At 40.0% G+C, this 22,348-nt stretch overlaps 1 protein-coding gene across 1 annotated transcript; it reads right to left on the bottom strand.

Moving 5' to 3' along the window:
• Positions 1–10,342: 10,342 nt before the first annotated feature.
• NUCKS1 (nuclear casein kinase and cyclin dependent kinase substrate 1) lies at positions 10,343–19,247 on the bottom strand (the record flags this gene model as incomplete). Its single annotated transcript, XM_010175699.1, has 9 exons — positions 10,343–10,567; positions 11,352–11,498; positions 12,278–12,430; positions 12,692–12,844; positions 13,178–13,233; positions 15,213–15,318; positions 16,364–16,413; positions 18,445–18,553; positions 19,156–19,247. Coding segments are annotated over 9 exons (1,066 nt in total), but the record flags the coding sequence as incomplete, so codon positions are not given.
• Positions 19,248–22,348: the final 3,101 nt, after the last annotated feature.

Below are 22,348 nucleotides of genomic sequence, written 5' to 3' on the forward strand. Positions count from 1 at the left end.
AGAAGTGCTCCAGCTGTGTACAGAGACAAGACACGCTGAGAGGTGCACGTGATACAGAGAACATCCGAGTCACCCTCACGAGGACAAGTCTCCTTGAAGTTCTTTCTCCTTTTCCTGACTTTTATACCCCATTTCTCAACTTCTCCACCACATGACCCCCAGTTACAAAGAAAGAGAGCAGCTTCTCTCTCATTTAGCTGTAGCAAAAGGGTAGAGCTGCAGGGGTCTGACATCAAGTTAGATGGAGAAGATCCCCAAGAACACAAGTAAATTGTTTCAACTGGCTTTCTCCTTTTCTTTTTTTTTGTCATAGTAACTTCAGAGCAGGTAGAGTCCAAGTTTATTCTCAAGGCTCACTACACACCAGGACAAACTTTGTCTACATTAACAACTTTTTAACCTGCTAGGCAAGCATAGATCCCTGAGATCCAATGCAACACGTGCCTGAAGATGGCATTTCCCACGCCTTCCCTGTTGTAGGTCCATGTACTTCAGAGAAAAGCCTGGGGATCAAAGTTTTCTAAAAGCAATGTACTGAACTGTGTCTGGGAACAGAAAGAACTGTTTCAAATGCAGCACCACAATTAGCAGTGAAGTAAAAATAAAAGAAAAAAAGTTTTTAAAAAGCCAGTTTAGGGAAAAAGAAATGATAGCTGTATATAATAAATAGGATTATACTCAAACTGTTCCTTCATTCACTTCTCAGGAAGCAAAGGAGAAACACAGCATATGCTTTAAGAGAGACTCTTCATAATATCCTCTTCATGATATCCTCTTCATAAAACATTCAGAAGATCATTTAATTAAAAAAAACCCCCAAAAGACCCCCAAGCAGAAATAGAAAATAAATAAATAAATCAGTACTAACTTCATCTCACAAGAAGAGGACAGAAATTCTCAGATATAAACCACACCAATTAATCAAAAATGTTTGAAAATGTTTGTAATGAACAAAGCTAACAGACCCCACTGCTAAGGAAAGCCACTAACTGATAATGCAAACCAAAACCTCCTAACAAGGCCAACTGCTTAGTTTGAAATGCTTCAGGAAAAAAAGATAGTGTGGCAACAGGAAATTTATTGCTGCTGGAACTGTTATCTTATCTATTGAAAACACAAATGTTATTCAACCTGAAAGAGATTATTCCAATAAAATATGAGTCTCTCTTCAAGCTACAGAATGTGCAAGCAAATATAAAGCAAACCCTTGAATATAACCTGAAACTTATCATTTTGAAGGGTAAATGAAATATTATTGAAGAGACAGAATAGGAGATGGCTTTGACTTTGTGGAAGATTGTTTTCATTTGTTGTCCATCAAAAACCACGCACACGCAGGAAACCAAACTGCAGCCACGGTTCAAGGCCAAGGGCTGAGACTGACCCAGACATTTTAACTCGGCAGTGACTTTAAAAAGGAGCTGTCCCTTACTGGTCTTTTTTGTTCATTCCAATGCTTGCCTACAGCGGGTAATGCAGCCTGAACTTGACCTCTACCTATGGAAAAAGGAAAAAAAAAAACCCCAAAACACATAAAAACCATTTCCTGGTCTGTATAAAACTCTGAAGCTGGAGATGTGTGTTAGCCCAGGATGTGGTTATGAACTAACAAGTGATACTCACAGATCAAATTCAAGTCTTAACACATCACACGTTACAAGCGTTTGGTGCTTTGCAATCAACACACGATGAACCAACTCAGACCAGACACCCCTCAGAGCTCTGCGTTCTCCTTACCCTGCACCCCCAGGGTAGCCTTTGTACTGACCCTGCAGGAGTTTAGGTTATCAGCGAGATCTTTCTATACTTGATTTATCTATTGCATGGTACATAGACCTCAAATACCAGTGAAAGAAGTAAAAAAAACCCACCAAACACCTGTTCACTTTGTAGTTTGCTGCATCAAAACTATACCTAAAAATAAATACAAGGAGTTTTCTGTGAAATCTCTCCATTTCCACAATTGTTCCAGGTTTCCTTCAACATGCAAGATGGGCAAGAACAGAACATCAGCTCTTTAAATCAACTTCGTCCCATTTACTTACTCTTTCAAGGCCAACTATAGGGCCAAAACAAGCTGTACTGCAGAAAAAAAGATCTAATCTTGAATTCCACCTTTTGACTTTATTTTCATCCTATAACCAAATAGTACCAAAAGAAACACAAACAGGATGTTCCTGAGGCAAACTTCTGTTAGATTAAAACTTGACAGCTAGTCCAAGTCTTTGCCAAGGGAATCTTATTCCCCCTGGTTTGGCAGCACTGGCTATAGTTAGAAAAGCCCATGTGTGTCCACTTCTCAGATGCACATCCATTAAACCTGAAAACAAATCACTTGTTTCTGATATTAATTCCCTGTAACTGTTACTACAAAGCCAACGGGAACTTTTACGCTGGCAAAGCATCTCGTACAGGACTGAGCAGTCAGTGAATACACTGGCTTCAAAAGAGCAATAGTGAGGAGGAAAGCAGCCAAAAGCTGTGTAAACTAACAGGATGGTCCAAGACTAGCACCAGTGGGGAAGAAGCTCTTGGCAAAAGAGTTTGCAGATCCTAATATCGCCTATTTCTTAGAGTAAATAAGTAGTGTTTACTTCTGGGGACAAAAATGCCACACCTGCTAACTGCTTATTCATCCTGAAACTGAAGTAGTGTAGCAGTACCTGAAGGAAACTCTACAGCTGCTCCAGAGAAAGAATCCAAGTCAAGACTGCAGCGTATGACCACAGATACCAGACCAGTGAGGGAGAAATACCTGTCCAGGTTAATTGGCTGCTGTGTTTAAAAAGAAGAGAGAGGAATGCCATGAGATCCATTATTAAACCATTCTGTTCCAGAAGCCCGGAGCGTCATCGTCAACAGCAGCATCCAACGCCAAACACACCTACGTTACATAACCTCATTCTACCACGTTATGGAATAAAATAAACAGACCAGGTAGAGGAGCAGAGTCTGCAGCCAGGCACCAGCTTACGGCTGTCAGTGAGCAGACAGGGTTTTGTGGTGGGCAAGAGAGATGGCATTTCACAAAACACCCCAACCAACCTCTGAAAACAAAGACACTGACCATCCTACACTGCAACTGGGGGCGATGGCAAGCCCACTTCTTAATTTTACCGAGTGCCAAATGTCTCTGAGATCACTGACTCAATACAGTGGAGTGCACAAGTACAAGACATACCAAAATTACTTGCTCAATAAGGTCAGGAGCATTAGGAAAACTGGATCCCTTAGGATCCCAGAAGCAGCTTCATCCCAAAGCCCATTAGAAACAAACACGTGAGGAACCACATCAGTTTTTTTAACATGGTGTCCTGGTTTTTAGCTGAGACAGAGCTGGTTTCTTTTTAGTAGCTAGAGTAGTGCTGCGTTTTGCTTTCAGCTGGGATTTGTTAAAGACACTGAGAACATCCCCCTCTTTGCATTTTTGCTGCTGGAAGTGAAGGACTTTGTGTTTTGCCAGTCTACAAGTGCAAGATCTCAGGGGTGAGGAATATTGACATGGATCAGCTCCATGGGCATTGGGCTCTGCCAAGGGGCTGTTCCATCTCCTGTCCCCCATGGGCAGGAGATCCATGAGGGGCTCTTCCTCTCTTGCTCTCTCTGGCTTTCGCTCGGGCTCTGGCTCTCCCGGGATTGCGGTTTCGGGTCGGGATTGTCGCTCCTCCGGGATCGTGATCTGGGAACGGGCCGGGCTTGGTTGGCGGGTGGTGAGCAATGGCACTGGGTGTCACTCATTTGCATATTTTATTAGTTATTATCATAATTAATGACAGCTCCATCACCTCCCGGGGCCGGGCGCCCCCTGCTGGCGCTCCGCGGGACCAGCCGGGAGAGCTCTGCAAGCAATGAATGAAAACCCAAAACCAACCCCAAAAAACCCCCCCAAACAAATAAACTGCTGCTGAGCTTCCCATCGTCCTTGTAGGAAGTTAAGATTAAATCTGCTATCATCGATTTATTAAAGACACAAACTGATTGTGCACTGTCACCTCCAGAAAGGGACCTGTACCTGGCTCAATTCACCTGCCTTGGAAATGACAACCAGAAAACGATGACACAGTTTCCTCTTCCATCCAACACTCACAAAGAACAGACTTGAGTGTATTTATAGTCATTGCCACAGCATATATGGCAAGACAGAGAAGTTATTGATTGCCAAGGGAAAGCTCGTGGAGGAAAGCATGACTTGTAAAAGGCTTTGTCTCTTCTCAGCATTGATTTTTGTAATTGGTTTTGAACCTGAAAACCTCAATTCTCTCATGGAACAGCCTGTGAAACCAAGGATTGTTCTTTACAGCCAACATGACTTAATTCTTTAAATCTTCTCCTCAACTCCTAGGTAGTAATGGGAAGGTCATACTTGTCAAAGTGTTCTGGCCAAAACCTCCTCAGAGAAAACATAAGCTCTGCAAAGGAAATAATCCCCAAACTATCAGACACTGTGAAAGATGAACACGTCTCTACATCTCACTAACAGCCACAAAACAAAACACAACCACGAAAGAGTAAAACCTTTGAAAAGCAGAAAAATTACACAAGTCACGTTTATGGGTTATAAAAGCCCTTTTATAAAGCCATTTTTAAACAAAACCAAAAAGTTTACAAAAGAAAATAAAAGATACAGAAGAATGAGTTGCTTAATATATTCCAAAAAGGAGAAAAATAAAAGAGGGGGACACAATTCCAACATGCTGAACAATAAAGGGTTCTTTTTCCTTGTGGTTTTTTTTTAATACAAAATACAAGCGAAGGATACACATACTTAAAACAGAGCTCAGGAGCAGGTATGCAGTCCTGGGAACCCTTCAATAAATGCAAAGCAGGGTTTTGTTATTTTTTTTTTGTTTTTTTCTTTCTTTGCAGGTACATACAGAGACTGGAATATGTAAAATTAAGTAGCACAAAAGACCATCACACAATTTCTACCAATGAATGTTGCATCTATAAATTCACGAACATGGTCAACAGTCATGTTCACTTCAACCCCTTTTTAAAAAAAAAAAAAAAAAAAAACCAAAAAGTGTTGTTTTTATTTTAAATAAAGCATTAATGTTACATTCAGACTTAACTCCTAGTACCATGCGATAGATCTCAGTATTGTCAAGGTATTGCAAGAGTCACCAACCCTAAGATCCCCCACCCCTCCGGGGCCCAGGGATGCCAGCCACATCTGCACACACCCCCGACCACGGGCCAGCAGTGCTGGAACACTGTTTGCAGCTGCCCCTTTTATCATCTGCTCTTGAGATTTAAAAAAAAAAAAAATAATAAAAATAATAAAAATAAAACCAAAACCAAAAGGGGATTTGTGGTTTCCAAAGCAGCTGATTTTTAGAAAAGCTCAAACAGGGGATTGCAAATACTCAAGACAAATATTCATTGCATACCATATAATGATGCCTTGCTGATAGCCAAAGGCTCAAGGCCCTACCTGGAGTCTCCTCCTCTACCTTCAAAGTGAATTATTCAGGGTTTGCTGTGACATGATGTTCATGGTTAAAACAAAAATTATGTAGCTCTTATTTACAATTTTTTTTTTTTTTGTAACAATTGCTTCTGCAGGGGAAAAAAAAAAAAAAAAAAAAAAAAAAAAGAGAAAAAAAAAAAACAAAAACCAAAAGTAAAACTCACAAATCTTCAGAACAAAAAGGGAATAAGATGTCAGACACTCCCATGCGCGCACTCACACCCGCGCACTCACACACAAAATACTTCAGGGGCTTTTACACACATTATTCTGGCTTAAGCTGATTTGAGTATTTCTCCATCCCACCCACTACCCCCTCCCAAAATATATATATAAAAAACCCTCGCCCCAATATACAAAGCATATGCACAATGGTGTTTTGCAGTCACACTGAGCATGCTCGGACCGATGGACCCACTCGGTTTGATTCACCGCGGCTGAAGGGGGCAGGCAGTCTAGAGAGTCATCTCCAATAGTGGTTGATACTGAGTCAGCACATGGTGAGAACTGGACTAGACTTAGAAATATTTGTGGTTTGTTTTTAATATAAAGAGTTCAATGAAAAGACATTCAAAATGCCAGTCATCTACTGAAGTGGGAAGTCTAAAACGAGGATACACGTGATTTGGGGAGGTCTTGAAAGGACACTGTCGTCTTTCAGAGCTCTGAAATTCCTCATAGTACTTTAAAAAAAGTAGTCATCTTGGACAGTAAGAACATAATACTTAGTTTTGCTTCCTAGTTTCATTAGCAAAACTTGTCTTTAAACCTCCCAAAACTGTAGGAAAATATTCAAAGCTCAGGGAAAATTTTCTCTGTGATCATATACAAGTTCCACATATGGATGCGAGTCCCCCAAACTAACATATCCTATATGCCAGCAACTATTTTGTGACAGTGTCCCTTTAAATAGCCATCTGCTTTACATTTTCATACCCTGCCTCCCCCAACAGATGAACCTCCACTTCTCAAATATTAAACTCATGGATCAGTTTGTAGTTTTTAAGAACCATGTGTTCAACAATATGATCTGTTATAAAAATAAACACTTCACAAACAAATTACATAAAGCAAAGCACCAGTTTCTACAGCTCAAAAGCTTCCAGCATGTTACAGTTTACTTCCCTCCCTCCTTAACCTGGGTGCCTCAGTGTCTATTGTACCTTTGTGACCATCACCAGCAGAGGGGAAGAAAAAAAAAAAGAAAAAGAAAAAGAAAAAAAGGAATTGAAGCACATCTTCTGCCACTGCCCTGGTAGCCCATCACCTGTGGATGCAGCTGTGTGGTGGCACTGGAGCTGAGCACGCTCAGAACCGTTACCTGGCATTGGTGAGGTTCCCTAGCAGAAGTCACCCAAGGTGTGTGCTGCTTCTCTCCCCGCACACTCTTCTGCTTTGATGAAGTTAAAACAACAAAGTTAAATAGCTGCTTGGCTGCCCCATTTTTAAGTCTTGCTCTCACCCACAATCCCTTCTGAAACCCGTTTAGCTTGGCATGTCTGGCATTCTCCTGCTGATCAAACAGAAACTGAAGCAAATTATCTTTCGTATGAAATTCCAACTGGAATCACAAATTTTTACTGATCAAGCCTTGTGGCCAGTTAAAGGCAGTACTATTGGCATGGAACTGAAACTGAACGTGGTGGTGGGAATTCAAAGACAGAATGTACAAAAGGATAAATAATGGTAGTTAGTTATGAACTATTCTAAGTGTCAAACCAGGGCAGGGCACTAGATTAACTGAATTTTGGAATAAATCAGTTTACCTCTCTGCAAAGGCTCCAAAACTACAGCTGTGTAACAGAAGACAATCTTTTCAAAGCCTTCTTCTGTAAATGAAACTTTCTGCTCCATGAAGAACTATTCATGCTCCTAAAGAAAGGCATTTTTACAGCTTTCCTTCAAGAAATCAGAATACTTAATACAAATTAAAAAGGACATTTAAAAATATTAAGTCTGCTACTACTAAAAAATGTTGTGTACTAAAAAAAAAAAAGTATTAACCTTCACAATTTTCTTCTATCTGTAAAAATGTAAACTGTTGCATTTCTCACAGAGTAACCAAGAGACTGTTAGGGCTTAGTGTTTGCACAAATCAGCAAAACAGTAAGATATAGAAAAAGTTACAAAATCCCCGAAGTAGTACAGGATTTACATAGTGTTTGGGTTGTGACAAACACAAAAGATAAGCATCAAGCAGCCTGTAACAACCACGAGAGATGAACATATGAGAAAGCAGAACAGTTTTGTAAGATAAAGGGCCCAAATTGCCAGGCAAAAAATAATCCAGTCCAAAACCTGAACTGAGAATAACACAAATGTATTTTTCACAGCCTTAACTTTCATTAACTGTGTTAGGAAAAAACAAACCAACCCAAAAATATATTTTAAGTGGAACTTACAAAATACACTCTTCAGAAAAAATCTGGTCTAGTGGGTAAAGAAACAGCTGTTTGACCAGATCAGCTAGAGGTATTCTACACTGAAGTAACTCTTGTACATTTTAATACCAAAAAAACCTTAGAACCCAATAGACAAGAACACCTTGAAACAGCCTGGACTGAAGGGGAACAACTATGTGGACCAGACATACACAACAGTGTATGCTACCCCCAGATTTCACCCAAATGTTCTTCAAAACCTGGCCATTTATTTTCCCACATTACCCAAGAAGCACTGGACTAGGAGTGGAGGGAATGCAAGAGACTCTGCTCTCCCAGAAATCTAGAAGGTAGGAAGAGGTGTGGGAGAGAAGAGGGGATTGATTACATTTGCTTCTTTTTCAAAGACTGATATTTCACTCCAGCCTTAAACTGTTCTGCAAATTAAACCACTTTTTTTTTAAAAAAAAAAAAAAAAGATTTACAATGGAAACACCGATCATCTTTATTGTAACGGCAACAGTAGTTTCATTAGAGTAAAGAATGTTAGAGAACTTAAAATTTTTATAAGCCAAGGTAAAGTAATTTACCAGCCTCAATAAAATCCATGGCTATGAATCACACAAGACAATTGCTCGGCTGTTATATTAATATTCCATTCCACATTTCAGGCTCCACACTGTGCTCAGTTATCTTCAGGCTCCCTATGCCACAGAGCCAAGTGTCCTTCCTGCTCATATTAGTGTATCACATCTAAAAGCTCTCTAAAATCCAAACAGGATTAAAAAAAAATCTGGTAGCATTTCTGGTGCACCAGAAATCCAACTAATTAGCTGCCTTATGTTACCTTCAAGAGGCTGGTTACAAAAACGTGTGTAGTTCTGTGACAAAAAAAAGAAAGAAAAAAAAAGAAAAAAAAAAAGAAAAAGCTGCAAAGCATGTCAGCTATAAGATAACTGTGAGCAACATACAGAGAGCACAAAGGGGTTAAGAAAAAAAGGAAAGAAAAATGGCAGGTCCAGTTTTCAGTATTTCCACCAACAAACATGGCAGCAACCTCTGTATCAGGGTTTGAAAAATCAAGGTTTGTGTACTTTGATTAAAGTTTAAAAAAAGGATATGGCTGCTTTGATAAAAACACATTAAAATGCCACCACACACATCCCAAGTGTCTTGCATTTAAAGGGACATCCTGCTTTTATTATAAAACTATAGCCCTGCTACTCTGCTTCTAAACTCCACTTCCTCCCAGCTTCATCCTTTAATACTGTTCCCTTTCCAGCACTTCTCAGGCTTAGGGAGCAGAATGATGACCAACAGTTAGAAGCAGACATGTCGATGTGGGAGCAAAGCCTCCCACACTGTGGGATGGAAGGATGACGAGATGGAAGTGGTGCTGGGGTGATGTTCACTATCGATGGAAGTCTGCTGTCCAGCACTGTAGCTGGAGAGGCTGAGAGGTCTGACTACAAAGCCTTTCTGAGGACAGATGGAGGGAGAGAAGAGAAACACTTAAGCGTGACTCATGGGATCCGAGACTGACCAGAGCATTACAGGAATCCTTTGCTTCACATTTATAAAAGGACATCCCTCGCCCCAAAAAGCTAAAGAATTTAGTTTTACACTATCCATTGATTTATTTTTTTTTTCCTCCTTGGAAAAAACTTTCAAGACATTTTCCACAATACCAAATGGAAACCAGAGTTTTAAAAATTGTTTTCAATTTCTCTTCCCTATTCTGCCCATCTATAGCCAACCTTGGAAGAAATAAAAATAAGAGTTAATGGATGTGAGAAGCTTGTAGGTTGGATATCTGAATTGGTACAGAATGAACCACAATTTGCCTAAAGCAGAATAGTACTCTATCCAGCAAAGACAAAAGATCGTGCATCCTAATTAGAGGGTCTTTTCTAAATAAAAAGCAGTGGACCATCCACAAGTCTCTTGATTGCTTTCTGTGAAAAACATGCCTGAACCCAAGAAACACAGGTTTCCTCCCCATGTTTCCTCTTCCTTAATTGGAATTAATATCAACTACATTTTATCAACAAAAGTCTGTTAAAGCATAGGTTCATTTTTTTTTTCCACATATTCAAATACAGAAGAATAGTTTTAAAGAACTCTTACCAGCACTGGGAAATCTATTCTACTTAATGATTTGTAAGTATGGTTTCCACATATCAGTCTCAAACCTTATTGCTTCACAACTGCAGTATCCCTTGAAAAAAATATATATTTAAATGGTCTGTTAATTTGTCTCAAATGGCTTTCAGATTTGGTGGGGGAGGGAGAACGGAATGGCCAACAGAGAACATTGACTTCAAAATATTACTGTATAAGGGTTTCCTCTTATTAAAAAAAGGATACACTGTATTAAACAGCTGAAAGTAAAGACAGCATTCAAAGCCCATGAGTCAAGCCACAGCCAAAACCGTGTTCTACCCCTAAGTATGTTTTCTTTTCCTTTTTCTTTTTTTTTTCTTTTTTTTTTTTTTTTTTTTTTTTAAAACTGCCATTTAATCTTCACCAGAGGGTGCTTCATCTTCAGATCCCTCATCCCCTGACTTCTCTGGCGGAGGGCTGGCTGATTTTTTCTTTTCTGGGGGACTTTCAGGCTCTTCATCCTCTTCTTTAGGGGATGGGGTCTTTTCTTTCGTTGCCTTGGAAGCTGTGGGGCGGCCTGCCTTCCCTTTGCCTTTCACTGGACTGGGGGTCACTGAAAAAAGAAAAAGCTTATAGAAGTTGTGATCAGCAGCAAAGGCAAAAATTAAGTCATATGGTTTTATATAAACAGGATTTACAAGACACTTCAGTAGCAGGTTTCATTTTGCTTTGACTCTAACATACACATGGTGTTTTTTGCACTCTCTATTAGTAAAGTTGAATTGAAAAGTTAGCTAACAAAATTTTAAAACTATTTAATTGCAAGTTCTGACTAATTACTGGGTATGACATAATAAACTAACATAGCTATCCTCTTGTCAAACCAGTACATACGTTGCCATTACGATTTTAGATTTCCTGCAGAAATGCATCAAATTTTCCTGTGGTTCAGATTTCTCCACCTTCCTCCACCCTGAGAACATCACAAAGTCCATAAGTCCCAAACAAAGCCACAAATTATGTTATTTGGCTATGATGATACATATAAAGTTGGTCTGCAGCCTTTCAGCAGGGAAGGTTTTGCAATCTATGCAGTTTTTGCTAACGAGAGAGAGAGATACTGACTCAATCTCTTCATTAAGGAAAAATTAAAGCCACCTAGCAGTTTTTGCTAACGAGAGAGAGAGAGAGAGAGATACTGACTCCATCTCTTCATTAAGGAAAAATTAAAGCCACCTTCACAGTGCTGCTTTAAATCATAGCAAGTGATATGAATTAGTCCTTCAACATTATATGTGAATGCCTAACAGCACCAAGATTTCTACTGAGTCTTCTGTAGCAGAAAAAAAATGCTAGCTGCTAAAGCAAACTGCCTAAGGTTCTCTGCACAGGCTCACCTGTAGCCTTTAGCCTGGGCTTCGGCATTTTCTTTTCTTTCCTCTCTGGCTTGGATTTCTTGGAGACCTTTTTGTTTTTCTTTTTTGAACTGCCATAGTCACTGTCATCATCATCTTCCATGAGGAAGTCTTCATCGCTTCCTGAATCTGCTGAAAGCACAAAGAAATTTAAGTTTTTGGAAAGAAAAAAGAAAAAGAAAGGGAGCAGAAGATCCAGTTGAGAGATCTACCAGTTAAAAATGTAGAAACAGGGAACTAGGATTCTCTGACCTTAGGAGCTTCCACCTATCTACTGGGATAAAGAAATCTGACATAGCTGAAGATTTTACACTGGCAGGGATAAAGAACTAGTATGATGAAACAGACAAGTGTTTTGAGGTCCTCAAAATATGCCCCATCTCCTTAATAAGTAACCCATCTCAAAATAAAGAGAACCTCTTGACAAAGAGAAGTTGAGGGATCTTTTCAATGGTACTCTCACTCCATTCTCAAATCACGTTTGCCCTCAGCATTTCAGGAACTTACTGTGGTTCATTACCAGCTGAATCCATCTCCTATGAAACAAACTGTCCTGTTTTGATCACTTAAGGACAAAGTACTTTTACACCACCTGAAAGCAGCATCAATGCCTCAGAACTAATGGGATAGCAAGAAGGAGCAGAAAGCATTAAGAACTTTACAATAATGCTTTAGGGCTGCTTATAAAAACCTAGACCTTCACTGCAGACTTGGAACAAAAATTCTAGGTGTCAGAAATGTAAGCGTGGTCTGCTGGTGAGATGTGCAACACAAGACAACTTATGTCTTCACTGTCAGTCAAAAAGCAAACTGTACTCCTTTTGCTCTCTGGCCAGACCAGTAAACTTGTGTTTGGTATCATACCCATGTCACATTGATTGTAATTTTTTACAGTCCCATGTACTCACTCTCCTGGAACTGTGCCTCATCATCCTCTTGTTCTTCCTCCTCACTACCAACATCATCCATAAGCATCTCTCGTTGTTTAGAAGCCGCTTTGGATGCTGCTTGTCGTTGCTGACGCACATTTTTGTGGTCTTCTTTCTCATCCTCACTGTCCTCTGCAGCAAAAGTCACCAAGTTATAATGAAGATACAGAATACAGACCACCTAACGGTCTTCAAGTAACATGTGGGCAAGACAAAGGTCAAGTCATTAATGAGAAATTCAGTGAGTGCCTTGATTAACTAACTGAGCTGTGAGGAGAACACAGGTCACATTCAACCTAATAAGCAGGTTTCTGTAGTCACCCAACAATGATCCTGGGCAGGTTCTTTCACTGCAAAGACTAGCAACCTTTTATTATTTTTTTTTCTTTTTACCTGCAGGCCTTTTCCTGGATTTGGAGGCTGCTCTCTTATTCTTTTCTGGTTTAGCCTTTTTTCCTTTTTTGCTTTTTTGAGAGCTCTCATAATCACTGTCAGCTTTGCCATCATCTGCTCCTAAGTCATCATCTTCACTACCAAAATCTTCATCTGGAAGGAAAAGGTACGAATGTGAAGTTTCTTGTATTATTCTGAAATATAGACAAGAACTACGGGGAACAGATTAACATATATCTAACTACCTGTCAAGACAAACTTTGTATCTGCATCATATATAGAAAAAAAACAATAAATCTGTTATCCCAAACCAGGGCTGGAAGTAACAGCAGCAGAGGCAGCACCCAGCTTAAGATAAGTGTATTAGAAAAGTGCAGGCTTCTCTAGTCAGAACATTTCTTTCCTGTGTCAAATCCTACTCCTGTAACTCTTACAAACTGTTTTTTACCTTGAAGATACACTATCAGTACAATGTAGTTAAGTTACCTGCCGAGTGTGAATCATCTTTCTTAGTCTTCACATCTTTTTCTTCTGAATCTTCACTGAAAAGGACAGAAAGACAGGGTTTGACAGCTGTTTTAACTCAGATTTCAGTCACTGCTGTACAGAAAATATCAGAGAGCAAACTGATCTTTAGACTGGGAATATGCAACTTTTCCTGTTGCACTTCAGGATTCCTCAGCTGTACAAGTAGTTATCATGGTTGGAAAGATACTGTTCTAACTCTGAATCACATACGAACTGACAGACAGTCAAGTGAACCAACCAGGAAATAACAAGGTTGAGATGAACCATGCACTTCACTCTGAAACCTGTCAATAATGCAGATGTCTTCCATTTCACAGTCAGAATTTTCAAGTTTTATATGATAAGGCAACGGTTGAGTCTAAAACTGGAAAAAAGTTTTATTCTGAATAGATTTATAGTCATCACTTTGTTATTGTTTTCTTTGGACTCCTTCATTCTACGTACATTGTGTACACCAGTTAACTGGCACACACTTGGTCTACAATCTCTCAACCGATCTGATCTCTGATGGACTTTCATTGTTCCCTTCTAGTGGTTTTAAGCCTCAGAGTGTATTTCTGTGAAGGAGGTACCAACATTCTGCTCTTATCCAAACCCCCATCATTAGTCATTACCACTGTCCAGAGAGGGTTTTCCTTCCAGCATGTAAGAACATGCACCCCAATCAGAGAATAAACAAGTGTTTTAAGCAGAACTGGTGTTGAGAGCCACTGATGTACAACATATGCTTCAGGAACAGCTCAAGTGCAGAGTTTGCCAAGGTCAAGAAACACCACAGATCAAACCTTTGTTATCTTCAAATTTAGCAGTTGGAGCTGACACACAGTGTGGCTCAAGAATTCTAATAGTTCAGATAACTTGCCACATTACAGCCCCTCAGGCCTGTTTATTTTCAGTCTTATACAGACAACTGAGGATTTCAGTCACTTAAACACGAGTTTGTTTCACATGCAAGCCCTCTGTGACACACACAGAAGTGTTCTTACATACTTAATAAAGTCCCTAAAGCTAACAGAACATTGAGGTCAACTATTGAGTTGCTTTGGGAGCTGCCTAGCCCCATTTCTTTATATGCCATACCCATTAAATCTTTTATTTCAGGTGTTACAGGCATTTGCAAGGGTGAAAATAGCCTCTCCCTCTCGGTTCACAGTAGCAGGTGGACCATGCAAATATTCCCATTTGCATTCAGCCTTCACCTTCTAGAACAGGAGCATGATGGGGAAGCCTCTTAAGCCTACCTGCTGGCACGTCACCTATACTCCAGCAAACAGTGCAACAGAATAGAGACACCTTGGGCTTAAGAACCAGCTGGCAGAACCTCCATCCCTGAAGTTGATGTCTGTCATGAAAGCAGTCAACTGAGTTAATAGGTCTTATGGCAATCATTTGCTGACCATAGTTATTGGGGAAAGGAAGATACCTTCACTCTACAGGACAGCCTTTCACTGTTCACAGGGGCATCACTTAGAACTCAGTCCTGGAGCAACTCAGTTATCAAAACAAGTTACTTTGTTTTTGAAACAGACAAAACAGGAAGCGGGGAAATAAAGAACCACAAAACAAACAAACAGTCCCTACTCTAACTGCCACTGTACCCTCCTGTTTAATCTTTAACCACAGGAATGCTCTGAGTGTACACACACACAAAAAAAAACCCCATGGAAAATGAAATGCACCTTGCCACTAACTTACCTGGTTGCCAAGTTTTGTACCTCGGATCATACTCCTTCCCATTCCAACTGTCTAGCACTGTAAAGCCATGTGAATAATGAAGTGCTAGTGACAAGCACTTCACACATGATTTCTCTGCCTACTTGAATAAGAAAAAAACACCTCAGTGTCCCAGCTGGTTACACAAGCTTTGTGGCTCTGTATCTTACACTGCAGATCCTGACTTCTACTTACAATCATTCCTCTTAGAAGATACTGCTCCCCACATACAGGACAAGGTTTGGAGACATGTTCTTAACAGGTGAAGTGCTTCTTTTACCTGTCCTCCTGAGAGTTCTTCCCAGATCGCCTCTTATTTTTAGCCTCCCGGGGAGATGAACGGATTTTCTTGGATGGGGGACCTGAATCTCTTCCATAATCTTCATCTGGACGGGACAGTACAAAATGGTTTTGAATCAAACTCCTAGTTCCCAGCAAAATGACTTCCTCAGCTATAACTTAAACTGATCATTTCATGCACATCAAAAAGAAGCCCCTTCAAAAAAAAAAAAACAACAAATCACAAAGCTTCAAACAAAACTTTATAGAAGCAAAGTCCTGTCTTCAACTAGTGATTTACCTTTTCTTCTGCCAACAGCACGATAGAAATTCTGTGTACAATCAAGTCTGACACCAGAGTATCAGGAAACATACAAAAAGCCTTACAAGAGGACACAGTATCTAATCAGAAACAGTTATTATGTAAAAGTTAACATCCATATATATTTCTACATGCTTTTAACAGCAAATACTTTATTTACTGTCCTACGAAGTGAAAAAATATGTTGCTACATAGTAGTTCACAGCGTAACTTTTTACAACTATTACACAATTCCTTATACAATATGAGTAACAGGCCTGCAATTAAGAACTATGCATATTTGTTTCCATTAATTATCAGTCCAACCTCACTTAGCAAACAGTAGCAGAATGTCTATTTTCTAAGAACACAAAACATATTCCATATGGCTTCCAGAAACATTTTGTTAATTCACACAGAACATACAAAGATCTTTAATTTTTTTTTTAGTTGCAATTCACAAAAATGCCTGACTTTATGGGATTAACTACAGTCCACTAAAATAAATATAAAACATATTTTACTGTAGAAAAAAGTGGGATCAGGGAGATTCTGCCACAGAACATAACATAGACCCAAGGAAGAAGAGAGTTGCTGCCAACAGCCTCAAGGCACTACAACAATACAAGCATTAAATAATAAGATTTCTATCACCATTGTTTGTTTAATACAAAACATATGAGAATCATTATATTTTCAGATACTTATTAACAGTTCAGACTGTGAAAAGCAAGAACTCCTTAGAATTTAAGTTAAAGATGTGACTAGAAGCAAAGCAATTAATATACAAAGCAGTGAGTGAACTGTTCTAGCCCAGGAATATTATATTGTTAAGAAAAAAAGTCATTTACCAGCATCATCTGATTCCTGAAACTGGGAGTAATCGACCACCTTCCTGTTCCTGTTAAAAAGCAGAGGGAAGAGGAAAAAATTAGCAATTCATGATCTCAGAGATACAAAAGCTTTCTTCAAGTAACAAGAAAGTTCCATATCCTTGCTTCTAGCGCAAGATCTGTAGCCCAAAAACATCCCAAGAAAACTCTCATAAATAATCCACCTATACCTCTGAAGTCAGAAATTGAACACACTGTGTATCCCAGCATTTTCCTAAGGAACCATTATAACAGACTGGATTATCATATCAGAATTTGAAAATGCTTTTTGACAGGTAACACATTCTTATGGTTCATGATTGCAGTGAGGAAGAGCCATCTTAACCTACGCTACATGGGTCATATATATTTATATACATATATATTTATATATATAAAGCGCCGATCACCATATTGATAAACATCCTTTGGAACCACTCTGACAGTGGTTATTATTATTATTATTATATATTCCATTATTATTAAAACTGCACATCCATCATGATTACAAGTACACGAGTACAGGCGCTGTTTTAAAGCAGGATCTGCACCCCAAGATTAAAGATGCATTTACAGAACCCATCAGTGTGAGCTTTAGGCCAGAGCTCCCCCTGACACCCTGTCCCCAAGCTGTGACATTTACGACTGGGATCCCAGGTATAAAACAAGTACACAAATATTACTGTGAATTAGATCAACATTTCCTAACTGCTCTTTTCTGAGCTTCAGCTGCTCACAGCTCGATGTGATCACGCTTGCTCTCATACCCTCCCCTCGAGATTTTTGTTTTTCCCACGTGTTCCCTGTTTCTAAAGCATTTCAAGTTTTTACCAGGGGCTTCTAGGAGCTTTCTCAATTAGTTACTTTGATGCTCTAACGAGATGCAAGAGAGCTGTGACAATTGTGTCACTAGGCACAACAAGGGGAGAAGATAAGTGTTTAACCCAACCTATGCTTTTGGGCAGCAAATGAGCATGAACTCAGACTTTCTTGACCACATCAGCACCTTCTCTGCTCTCTAACCGAGGTGAAAGTAGCACAGGTAACGAGGTGTCATTAACAGTGTAAATACAACTGCCAGCTCTAAACAAAATCAGTGAACTACACAAACAGCTACTGCTGAAATCAACTGCCTCACTGGTCAACAAAATTCCATCTGTTTCTCTAACTTGCCAAAACCTAAAAACCAAGATGTAAGTAGCTGCTGGCTACTTCCTCAGCACCTGTCCCAACTACTTCAGTGACCAGACATAACTGCCCTGTAATACAGCTGCTCAAGGAACCACAACAGCTACCTAATGGAATTACATTTGAGTTCTAGCTGGTAACGCCCCAGTCAGACCCAGACTCCACACATGTGAACTCACTTTTACAGCCAGAAAAGTCAGGCAAGCTGCAGATTCAGTGATGTACCCAGCATCAGAGACTTGGGGACCGCTGCAGAGAGAAGCCAACACAAGCTCCATGCAGCACACGAACCACAACACCCTTCCCCTCTCCTGCACTGCAGAGCACGACGTGAGTTTCACAGGCAGTTCCCATAACTGAACTGGGCTTTGTGACTAACATCCTGCACTGCTGATAAGATGTGGAGGAAAGACACATCTCTCTTTAATTGAAAGACACATCTTTCTTTAACTGAAAGACACCCCAAAAGCCACTGTTGCATTCTGGCTGTTGATCCATTTGAAATCAGTTATAAGTCACTTTCCTCTACAAGTACCTCTATTCATTTCATGGTTTATAGCAGCAGCTTTCAAAAGATGAAGCAGCATAATTATTGTAGTTCAACCCTACACCAAGTCTCTTAAATGTAAAAAAAAAAAAACCAAACCTAAACAACAAAAAAATAACCCCCAACTCCTCAATAAAAAAGCAAACAAAAGGAAGGCAAGGCCAGTCGTTAGATTTCTACAGGCTGAATCACATCCAAGCTTCGGAGTATGCGTGAGTGGAACAAAGTACAACAGCAACATGCCACAGAGCACTAATTGCTCACTCACAGGCTGAATATCCTAAAACACCAATTTAGGAATACAATTATTGGCGAGGTTCGTTACGGTGTACCGCCCAGGAACTCAGATTCCTGTTCCAACAGGTAGTCTTCCTGAAAGATTGCCTCCTGACCTATCTCACACGTGAAAACACCAATTTCATTCTGGTAAGCATCTGCAGAACAATAGTTATTTAGTAAGATGTTTGATTTGGTATAAGTATCAGGTATTAGGGTTTTTTCCCCTCTAAAAGTGTAAACAAGGTGGGGGGGGGGGGGAAGACAGATTAAATGGTTACTGAGATTTTTTTACTATTATTATTTTAACTACAGTTTTTAGCCAATATAACCATCAGACTAAGCATTTGTGAAAAAGTTACAGACCTTTCTTCCCCTGGAAGGCTTGGTGCAGGTTTGGCACCAACAGAGTGGTCAGTTTCACTTTCTGGTTCTCATTCCAGTTGGTAAAGGTGTCCCACTTTTGAGGTCAACATATTATCAATAAATATTGCCATTAAAAACACCCCTTTGGTGCCTTTTTTTATACATAGATGAGGAAAAAAAAGATAGATAGGAAATGTTTCTTATAGGTATTTTCAAAGTTGTGCAAAACAAACAGGCAGTGCTAGACTGAGGCTTCAAATGAACAGACATTCACTTAAAATTATGCATCAGGAGTTGAAACATGGAAGCCTAGTGACAGTTATGGACCTAAAACACGTCACTATGGTGTTAGTCTATTAAAAAATTGGCACAACTGTACTCAAACAAGACTCACCGACTAGAGGTTCCCAATTACAGAGGTCATTGTTTGGGTCTGGACTTGGTGTAACTCCAAACGTCTGTAAGACTAGGCACTGCTCATGGTATCTGCAGAATTTTTAGGGATACACATGACTTGAAACTCCATAAAACAATTAAATGATTTATGCAGCAACAGTTTAAGCAGTCTTGTGCCCATCCTCCATTTGAGCCTAACTACAACTGAGAAGATTTAAAAATACAATATAGAAATGTTCTGATGCAGAGCAAGGGGTGGAAAAAACAAACCCCAACACACACAAACACACACACACAAAATCAATTCTGCAGCCTGCGTTGTTCCTGGTGTTTTGATTTTTATTGTACCTCTACCTTGCTCTCTGTTTCTCTTTAGACTGGAAGTTTTCAGAACAAGGATCATATCTTTGTATTTATCTGGAAAGCATCTGTAGCTTATCTCTGGACACTACCACACATTATTAGTCAAGTTAAATGCCAGTCCCCAAGGAGGTGTTGCTTTCCTGCTACTCCATGGAAGTTTTCCAGGATAACAACATTCACACCTTACATTGCCCAGGTACAACACTGGCAACAAGTTGAATTATATAGAATAGATAAATATGGGTTTTTTCTGCAAGTAAAATTTCCAAAGGACCACCCTTGCACTGCAATGCCAATGCAAGACCAGGATTCAAGAGTTACTAATAAGGACAAATTAAGTAGGTAAAGCCCTGAAGCACTGAGACAGATCAATTCATAACTGGCTTTAATCTTGAAATGAATAAACAAAAAACCCCTGTGATTTCCACACTTGCCCACGCTGTTTCATTTTGCAATGCCTGCAGGACAGGAGTACCAGCAAGTGAAAGTGACCAGCAAGGAAAAGCAGAAGCAAGCTCCATCAAATGGAAACTCACAATTCTTCCTTAAGACACATTAATTGATGCTGTACATAAAGAGAGCGGCTCAAAATGATTTATTTTTTATTTCATTTGCATTCAAGAGTAGATGGGGACATAATAACACCACCAGCAGCTCAAAGGGTCTTTGCAGTACTTCAGAAGAGTCAGCCACAAGATGCAGAGCCTCAGTAACTGCAGGTTCCTTTATTTTTCACTTCTTGCCATTCTCTAACAATAGTGCAGACACCATCACTATCCACCCAGGGGAAGTTAAATTGTGTAGAGAGCACTTGGCTCTGAGCACCTGTAAATACCAGGACTTTATTACTACTTCTTAACAATTTTAAAGCAACTGATTTCAACAACCAGATCCAGTCTTAAGGCAGTCTTCTACTGACATGTGGAAGAGAAACTGGGGATATATGTTGTATTTTTATTAAGTTCATTGTTTTAGGTGCTTATATATTCACTAGAAACTAGCAGAGACAATAAATTAATTCCAAGACCACTGAATAGAGGAAAACTTTTCCAACACTAAATCTTACTCTGATGAGGAACCTTTCACCAGACTTCCATATTCCTATTACTATTCCATATTACTATTATTACTTCCATATTCCATATTACTATTCTTCCATATTACTACTTCCAATAAGCTATGGTATCCAGAAAAAAAAAAATACCCAGTTTTCAAGTTTTGGATTTAAATCTATGACGAGATTTCTCCAGTCACTACCGAGCAGAGCCACGCGGTACGAGCCACTGAGTATTTACAGCTCGTCCCCTGACAGGGTTGTTAAGTACAAACAGACAGCAGATTGCTAGATCCATTCCTGACACGGGCCAAAAGGTTTTCTACTGTTAACAGCCCGCTGGACTTTGGCACTTAATTTTCCTGCAGACCAGTAGCTGTCAATGGGCAGTAAAACCAGTCAGGTCTTTCCCAACGCTGCAGGATTTTACAGATTTATTTTAAAATACTTGTTAGAAACGGTTGCTTCCAAAGTTACTTTACACCAGAAATCTTAGAAGCTGTACTTTTAAAGGTACAACACTTTCCTCACCTGTAGCAAGACTCCAGTGCTGGCAAGAAAATCACCAGCAGAAGGGATAGTGAAGTGTCACCCTGAGCAGCACAGTCACATCGCGGCTGCGTTTCAGAACACAGACACTGTCATTCAAGATCAGACCACTAGTCCATCGAGTCCAACCTCCCGCCTCCCAAAAGGCCAAAGCCTGATGCTCCACAGCAGGGTGGATCCAGTCCTCTTAATCCACCTTTTGGACTCAAGACAATTCTCTAAGACTGCAACTTCCAGCTTTATCTGCCTTTATATTTGTATGCAGGAATACACTACTGGTTAAAAAAAAAACCCAAACAAACAATAAAACCCCAACTGTTTCACTAATCACTGTGCCAAACCTCCCTGTTCAGCAAAATAGTCCTACTTTCCATTTATTTTTAAAAAATCTGATGTATTAGAGATATTACTTAAATACAAAGACTACCACCTATAAATTTATATAGGTAAGTTTTAAAGCCGCAATTAATTTCATATTTATTATGACAAAAGACCTCGGATCCACACCCAGGAATAAAAGTACAACCAGTTACTTCAAGTATCTTGAGAAGGAAGAAAATTACAGAGCATTCAAAGAATACCTTATGAAACCTCTTAGCTTTTCTATAAAGACAATTTAAATTACAGGTGCACTCTCTGAGTACTTTCCAGAGAAAAGTAAAAAAGAACACACTCCTCCCTGCTCGGGAACTTTCAGATACATGGCAAGTTCTCTATGCAGTAGGTTTTCAAAGTTATCACGACTCCACAAGGTAGTTAAGATTCCCCTGCAGCTCCACACTCCAGGTCAAACACTGTTTAACTCAAGACACCAACACCACGACCTACCTCCTTCACTGCTGGGGAGAATACAGCCCGTTTAACTAAATGGCCCACGGTTTCCTCCTCCCCACGACCTAAAATCAGCCCTCTCGAGGGAATGAGGGGAAACACCAGTAAGAAACCGACCCGGGCAGAGCAATTCGCTACCGGGCGAGAGGAAAAGGGCGTGTGTTCAGTGCAGAGGGGGCGGCTCCTCCGAACTCCTCCCCTAAACGTGGTTTAACTTGTACGCACAGCCCCTCTCCTCCAGACCCTCGCTGCTCACGGCGTTTTGCCTGCGTGTCCCCTCCCCCAGGCAGCGTGGTCTGCTCTGCTCCCCCCTTTCCCCCCCCTTTCTCTCCAGGAAGGGGGTGCGGGGGGCTGCGACAGAGGCCGGCGGGGCCAACACCCCCTCTGGCCAGCC

The sequence above is a fragment of the Antrostomus carolinensis genome, unplaced genomic scaffold (assembly GCF_000700745.2).
Source record: "Antrostomus carolinensis isolate BGI_N321 unplaced genomic scaffold, ASM70074v2 scaffold859, whole genome shotgun sequence".
NCBI classification, from domain to species: Eukaryota; Metazoa; Chordata; class Aves; order Caprimulgiformes; family Caprimulgidae; genus Antrostomus; species Antrostomus carolinensis.